We start from the raw sequence: 8,574 nt of genomic DNA on the forward strand, positions 1-8,574 counted from the left end.
GCGAAAAATTGTAATATCTCCTAACAGGCGTCATGTACCGTCCCACATATTATCTGATGGCCTGGGACCCATTGTAAAGCGCTTTGAGCACGTTTAGTGGATATTGCGCTGTATAAAAGCTCAATTTAAATTGATTTATAAAATCTGACCGAAAATAAAGTTTGTAGGTGCGCGTAAATAAATCTGGCAAAAGGTGGCGAGAAAGCGGCAGTTTTTAATGGTGCTCACACTACTATGTTATGACGATCTATCCTGGACGCAAACTCATTTGCATTCTCGTGGTGCACCGTCGCAAACCCGCCCGGAAGCTTCGTCAGAACTCACCGTTTAACTCGATGCTCTGCGGTTTCGGGCCCTTGACCACAACGGGTACATGTTGTGGACAGGTGGCAAGTTACTACTGATGTAGTGAGCGTGCTGTTAACTCTTTGCTTACCTATAATTTTCAGTATTATCCCAAAATGGCAGGCTTACCCAGAAGAAAAATTGATTTTTAAATTCAAACAAGCTCTCTACAAAACAACTTTATGCTCTAAGCAATGAACCCAAGACCATTCTTCAACGTTTGTGATGAACAAAATAAATATGAATTTAAAAAAAGTAGTATATTGTGACGAAATGTGACGATTTTGCTGCAGGTGGCAAGGAGAGGGTTAACGGCCAGATACTCATTTTACATTTGAGTACGGTGAGAGAATGTGAGTAAAGAGTCTTTTCCAGAACCTTCCGATCCGAAAGCGGGTGTCATACCACAAGACCACATAGCCGCACAATAAAATGGAATAGAAACTTAAATATTATTTCCAAAGACAGATGATGTAAAGCTTCAAATCCATTTTATTTTTGTTATTTATTTCTTCAATCTTCAAGCAGTACGATTTGCATTATGCCTTAAAAAAAACAACAACCCGAAATTCCCCTCTTCTCACCCCACTTTAAGTAAACATTCTTGTGTCTTCATCGACATAACATAACATAAAATATGGTATAGGGCAAAATAGGATAAAATCCCTTGAATGCCCTTAATATTAATAGTAATGCCATAAATCTATTGATTAAAGATTACAAAAATGATACACGCGGCAAAGATAGTATTTCAACTTAAATGTACTCATGTATATATGGTGTGCAAACATATATCTTTAACCGTGACATGCAAAGCACACGCACACACACGCACACACACACACACACACACATATATATATAGAAGATAACCATAATAATATAACAATGCATAATATATACATACAAGATTGAGAGCCATAATATAGACTCGAAAATCATTCTCAAAAATGGTTCCAAACCCTATAATATCCCATAATCTAGGTGTTAGTATTTATTGATTAAATAAACTCTCATTTGAAAAGCCATTTCATTCCACCTAAAAGTAGAATTAACGATAAAACTATAAAATAGATTCGATTTTGATATAAACTAAAACCTGAAATTCGATTATAAGATCCTCACATTTCAATGAATTGAAATTGGTATCGATTCGATAATAAGGGTATTTTGTTTTCCATTTATTTCTAATAACATGATTACACAAATGTACTTCAGACTTGGGTTATCATGGAAATGGCAACAAATGGCAACCACACTAAAAGCTTTATCACCAGAATCGATATTATCTAATATACTTTATTTGATCACAGTTACAACTCGACCCAACACCAACAAAACAGTTTTATTTTACTTTATATAACGATTACTTTTAAGAAGATAGCAACCCCCCCCCTTCCCATCATCACCCATTTAAAATAAGTCAAATAAACATAACAAAATAAAACGGAAAATTAAAAAAGCACAACCCCCCCCCCCCCCCCCAAAAAAAAAAAAAAAAAAAAAAAAACAACAAAAAAAAAAACAACAAATTGAAAACAGTAACTCCTCCCCCCACCCAAAAAAAAAAACCCTCCCCAACACACACACACACAAACGTAAACAAACATACAAACAAACAAAGAAACAAACAAAAACAAAGACAAAAACCCTACGGTATAAAAGGTCTTGAGCGTAAATGCCATTTTGTTAGTTTAAAAAAAATGTTCTCACATAATAGGTTATATTATGAAGTAAAGTGTTCTTTACAATGTGTTTTGTAAATGTATTGCCGATAAATTGTATCGATTTAACCACGATGGGCACAATTTTTATATTAACAGCAAACTGGGCCCGCGTCATCATAGACCGTACTTTTATTTCAAACCCAATGGCTGAGAAAATAAAACGCTACAAATTGGGAGAGAAGAGTCATAGGGAAACAGATCAATCAATATTCAAAACCTTTTTCCAATATTATAAGTTTACTTTAAAATACGCCAAATTGGTAACTCACGTCTCAATTGATTTATAAGAATCCTCTGAACCATTTAAAGACATATTAGTGATATGATAATATGTATAAAATATATAATAAACAATTACACTTTCTCGTCTATATTATTGCAATTCTCTTTGGTAGGCCTTCCAGCAAAACACATTTCTAAATTACAGCGAATAGAATACATTGCAGCCCACAATATTGTCACTAGAACTGCTGTACAAACTAGGCAATCACACACGAATCTTCATTGGTTGGCTGTTGAGGCACTTATTAATTATAAAATAGCATGCAATTGCCATCAAATTGTCTCTAAAGAAATTAACGAAGCGCCATCCTACCTTAAAGATATTCTTAACATTTATTCACTTGGGCGCAATTCACGATCGTCTACGTCAATGTCTTAAAGAAACCCAAAGTGAGGCTAAAAAACATAATATGGTGAAAGATCTTTTAAATTTGCAGGGCCCCAAATTTGGAACATTATATTTTTCGACTCAAAATATTCTTTTAAAAAACATTTTAAAACGTACCTTTTTAACAAACAGTATAAGATTTGATCATTAGAAATCAAGAAATGTGACATAATTTTTTTTTTATATAGTCCCTAGATATGTTTATTGGTTTTAAACAATCACAACTTATTAAACAATTTTAATGTATCTATTTATGTCCCTGTTACGTGTGACACTTTTTCGTTGAATTTATATATATATATATATATATATATATATATATATATATATATATATATATATATATATATATATATATATTGCTAATATTTGTATGAGATATTTCATGTTTGTTTTTATTCTAAAGCGCATCGAGCCCCTCCAACAGGAATATGCGCAATATAAGCACAATTTATTATTATCATCATCATCATCATCATTGTTGTTGTTATTATTATTATCATTATCATTATTATTCTTATTGTTATTATTATTATTATTATTATTATTATTATTATTATTATTATTATTATTATTATTATTATTATTATTATTATTATTATTATTATTATTATTATTATTATTATTATTATTATTATCATTATTATTATTATGATTATCATTATTATTATTATGATTATGATTATATTAATCCATCTGTCATAGGCTCTGAATACTTACATTTGTTTTTCACCCCAAATGCAACGGAATATATATATATTGCCAACAGCAACACGTAACATGTAGAACTGGACATGACGCCTGTTTGTCGAAATTACATTTTTTTTTTCGACATAATGTAAAAAATGGCAGTGATTTGTAAACAGAAAACTACACCTGTTTCACAATCGATGGTAAATGTCTGTACACACTGTTCTACCGTTTGATCAATTGACACCTAGAAAACCACACCTCTCGGACAGTTGTCATATTGTAAAAAATGGCAGTGATCGGTAAAGAGAGCGAACTACATACGTTTTACAATCGCTTTTAGGTAAATTACTCATTGTTCTACCTCTTGATTAATAGAATCAACACAGAAAACTATGTGTAAACTTAAACGAGAAAATCGTGTGATAAATAGGCATACATTTGGTATAAAAGAAACAACAAACAATAACAATGATCAGAGAGAGAGAGAGAGAGAGAGAGAGAGAGAGAGAGAGAGAGAGAGAGAGAGAGAGAGGTCGATTTCATTCACGTTGTTGTTTATAGACAAACAACTATGTTTGTCCTAGAGCGTGTGAAGGTGTATCACAAATTCTATGTTTTGATTTGTCAAAAATCTACTGGTTGATTGGAACTTGGAATGTTGCCAAAATAAGAAAAGAAAGTAAAAAAGGTAAAAAGAAAACAAAACAAAACAATAGGAAAAAGAAATAATTATCATTATTTATCTTATATCGTGAGAAAATGTGAGTGAAGAGACTTTTCCAGGAACTCAACATTGCGCCATCCAGAGCGGGATTCTTAAGCTGAAGCTTTTATATATCACAATACACTAAATGTGCTCAAAGGGTTTTACAAAGGCCCCTGGCCAACAGCAACACGTGACATGTAGAATGAGACATGATGCCTGTTAGGCGGTATTACATTTTCTTTCGGGCAGAGACAACGCTGCTAACGGTAAGTAAAGAGCCTTCTCCAAGAACTCAACTATGCGCTCAAGGACTCAACTCAAACCCAGGACCTTCCGATCTGAAAGCGAGTGTCATACCACACGACCACATAGCCGCACTTAGACTCAAACAAGGGACTTATGGATCTACTTACCCTCAAAGATGCAAGTAAACGAAACAAGTTCACTTCTGAAGCTGTGGAGACCTGATATAGTGAGGATTGCAAATATTTTGGCAACATTCTCGTTTATCCGATCCTTGCTATAACCGGTTTCCAAAGTAAAGAACGAAAGCGTCCCTTTTCTGCAATGTTCTGAATATAAAAGAGATATTCTGAAGGATATAAAATGACAAATTATGGCTCTTATATATACAAACTTATAAAAGCTTTTATTATCGTCTTCATCATTTGATTTACTCGAACTGTGCTAGGGCGAGGTGATTTGCTCAAGACCCCCCAGTGCAGCGGATATTCCAACTCGATATCTTTTGGGTTAGAAGCAAAGACCGTAACACTGAGCCACGGTCGTCTAATACTAGTCATTATCTTATTCCATTAAAAATCTATCATTGTTATCCTCTACAGATATTCAACATCAACTCCTAGAACGACTTAGTTCTTGTTTTGAATCCCCAAACTTGACTTACTTGACTAAATCATCTGATTCAGGGCCGCAACAGCACTCTTCCATCTGACTCGGTTTTTGGAGGTCCTCCTTATCCGGCCCCAGGTTTGTTCGGCAGAAAAAATGCCTTGCCCCTCCCAGAATACGACGGATGACGGATGTAACATCCAGGAAACCATCATACAGCCTCTCGTCTCAGAACATACTCTATACTGGCTTCGTATGATTCTTTTGGGATGCATCTGTCAACCAATAGCTTTGTTTGGTGTCACCACCAACGTTATCAACTTTCTTGTTTATATCAAGCTGGGTGTAAAAGAACCAATGAACGTCAGCCTTATTGGTCTATCTATCTCAGACTTTATCAGCTGTTTTTCACAAGTATTTTTCAACCTTTTTCTTTTTCCTCCATTCATGGAATTAGATCTGCCGTTTAGACCAAAGGGAGCACACTATCTTTTCGCAGCCTGGCCACATATAGTATTTGTGAAAGTAACTACCTTCACTACTGCTTTTATCACCATAGAACGTTGCTTGTGTGTCACATATCCGTTAAAAGTGAAACAAATCATCACGACTAAACGAGTAACGTGCGTCATCGTGTTCTTTTTTGTCCTGAGCTGTGCCCTAGCCGTACCAGTTTACTACGTCAACTATTTCGACTGGGTATTCTCCCCTGAAAGGAACAGAACTCTTTACACGTTAATGTTCAGAGAAGAGAGAGCCGAAGTTGAAGGACCGTTATTTTTCGTGATTGGAATATTTTTTCCAACGTTTGCTTTTGTTGGAATGATAGTATCCACGTACATTTTGTTGTATAAATTGAAACAAAATGCAAAATGGAGACAGGGGGTGACGGGAAATTCATCGGCGGATGCCAAAACAGAAGTGTCGTCAAAAAATCAATTGTCGTCCCGAGATGCCAAGGTCACTAAAATGGTGACAATGATTTCCGCTCTATTCCTGATTTCCTTCACTCCCATCATGGTTTCAACATACGTTATGCTTTTCTCAGCTGAGCTCAAAGAAGGCGGTGCCAGAGAAAATTTGCTCCACTTAATTTTCTATTTTAATTATCTACTTGAAACGACGAATGCGTCTCTGAATATTTTTATTTATTATTTTATGAGTTCTAATTACAAGAAGATGTTTATGTCGATTTTTAAAATGAAAACTAGCAAAAATTAACAGACCTTGAAAACTTTGATATAATGAGGATATTTTTTTCATTCTAGACATCAACATTTTACAAAAAATGCGGTTGCCAAGCCTGGAAAAAAATATTAACAAATTTTCAATACATTTTGCAACGACTTCTAAAATTTTAATTCGTTGTTTTCTCTCTAACGGCGACATTTTTGAAAAAAATTCCAGTGTTCAAGTTTTCATAAATTTTCAACTTCGTCACTATGGAGATATTACTGGGTCATCCAAATTGGTCATTCCTCCCTATCCTGTGCTGCCATGCTCCCATGGCAGCTCTCCAGTCTTTGGTCGTCCTCGTTTTCGTCTTTTGTTATTCTCCTTCCATTAAAATGCTTTTTTTTGGAGTAGCGGTCATCTTTCATGCGGAGGACATATCCTAGCCACCTACGGCTTTGTTGGATGGAGATGGTGACGTCCTGCATTTCAGTTCTTTTATGAATTTCATTATGTATTACGTGGTACTTAGACACGGAGACACGTTTTAGACATTTTTACAGATCATAGTGACAAAGGAAAATATAGATACTTGAAAGCAACACATTATTGAAATGTTCCTGCCACTGATAAAAATGAAAAGAACAACTAGTTTTTTTTTCAAGTAACATGAGACAACTTGATAAAATAACTGTTCCATTGCTATCGTGTCCGTGTCGAATTACGAAATTTTGGGTCCAATTTCAGAACTTCATAATGAGCACGTCTAAGTCATTAAAAAGTATTGAAAATGAAAATTGATTACAGACTACATAATTTCGAGAATTTTGAAGTGTTATTAAATCACTGTGAGAGTAAATCGTTGATTTTTACAGTTATCAATAGCGACTACAATAATTATCTCCTAAAATTACAGATTTAATAATTTTCAAGTACGCGGATTTAGTCTAACAATACCTTTGGAGGATTTTGTGGATTCTGCGCACTTTATGAATTGATTATTTCATAGGAATACAGTACATTACATTGCGTTTCTTTTCTCTGGAGCTGTATCTGTATCTGTATGGTAGGCGCTGAAGAAACCAATGGTCTGGTTATATTTCAGCGGCGTCCTCAATGGGCGCGGGCCCATGTCAGTCGCGCCTTGGAATCGTTTAGGTGTGGTGCCATGGTGACCAGTTCATCCAGCCCATTCCACTCCGAGATAGTTCTAATGAAGAAAGAATTTATTTAGTTTCGTGGGATTTTGAAGCAGTTCGAATTGTTTGTGGCGTATCTCTCAATGGAGTTTTCGGTTATGTGGTTGGCAAAAGTGAGTGCTCGGATTTTTATTTTGTTTGGTCGTGGCGTGAAAAAGGAGTCCGCCTTTATTTGATGGTATTTGGTTTGTTATAATCTTAAACATGAATGACAGACGGGTTTCTTTTCTTCTTTGTTGGAGGCTGATGAGGCTTCTTTCTTCTAACATTTTTGTCACGCATCCTGGGGTTCTGCTCTTATAGTTCCCAGTTATGAACAGGGCATCTTGTCTCTGGACTCTCTCAAGTTTTTGAATATTCTCTTTCAGGTAGTGGTCCCAAGCAACTGCTCCGTATTCCAAATGTGATCTCACAAGTGCGAGGTAGGTGTTTTGTTGCATGACGTTGGGGCGTGGCAAATATTTCGGGGGAGAAAGGTGGAGCTTGCCTTTTGGGTTATTTTGTTAATGTGTTTACCCCATTTGAATTCCTTTGAGAAGGTGATGCCAAGGTATGGGTTATCATCAACTTGTTTCAGGATGGTGTTGTTTAACTTGTAGGTCTCATTGTACTTTTTAGATGTGCTGAGGATGTAGCATTTGTTTGCGTTAAATTTCATTCCCCAATCATTAGCCCACTGTTCGAGACTATTCAAATCCTCGTGTAGCAATTTTTGATCGTTTGCAGATTTTATTTGTCGGTATATTAGACAGTCATCGGCCAATAACATAATCTGAGATTTTACTCGTAGAGGTAGGTCATTGATGAAACAAAGAAATAGTATGGGTCCTAGCACCGTTCCCTGTGGTACTCCTGATATGACTGGACATTCATCCGAGACTGCCGTCTAGGATACTTCATGGTACTTTTTGTGGGGAAATTTTCAAACCATGTGTGTGAGAGCCACGGAATTCCTAATTTTCTTTTTCTGAAAGGGGAGTTTTTGGTGTGGCACATACAAAGGCCTTGAATTTTAACGCTTTACCCAAATTATTTCACAGTCAGTTTGAACTTTGTTAGCTCACAACCTGTGAGCTTTTATCAACGGTGAAAAAAATACCCGCCCCCTGCCACCGGGTTCCTTCGTTTTCTTTTCTTTTCCTTCATCTTTTCTTCCTCTCTAGGAATTTTCTACATTTCGAAAACCTCTATTCTTTTTTGAAAAAAAAT

At 35.5% G+C, this 8,574-nt stretch overlaps 1 protein-coding gene across 9 annotated transcripts; it reads left to right on the forward strand.

The window, feature by feature from the left end:
• Window positions 1–1,897: 1,897 nt before the first annotated feature.
• On the forward strand, window positions 1,898–7,025 carry LOC144961456 (uncharacterized). Of its 9 annotated transcripts, none has more exons than XM_078894637.1 (2): window positions 1,898–2,078; window positions 4,987–7,025. In XM_078894637.1, exon 2 carries the CDS (start codon window positions 5,150–5,152, stop codon window positions 6,212–6,214), a length of 1,065 nt encoding a protein of 354 aa, XP_078750763.1. In that variant the 5' UTR covers window positions 1,898–2,078; window positions 4,987–5,149; the 3' UTR covers window positions 6,215–7,025. The 9 variants fall into 9 exon arrangements, with proteins under 9 accessions (XP_078750763.1, XP_078750765.1, XP_078750762.1 ...); XM_078894639.1 differs by lacking the exon at window positions 1,898–2,078 and adding an exon at window positions 2,312–2,332; XM_078894636.1 differs by lacking the exon at window positions 1,898–2,078 and adding an exon at window positions 2,367–2,463.
• Window positions 7,026–8,574: the final 1,549 nt, after the last annotated feature.

Source organism: Berghia stephanieae, unplaced genomic scaffold (genome assembly GCF_034508935.2).
Source record: "Berghia stephanieae isolate SIO BIC M18660-M18661 unplaced genomic scaffold, UCSD_Bste_1.3 scaffold2505, whole genome shotgun sequence".
NCBI classification, from domain to species: domain Eukaryota; kingdom Metazoa; phylum Mollusca; class Gastropoda; order Nudibranchia; family Aeolidiidae; genus Berghia; species Berghia stephanieae.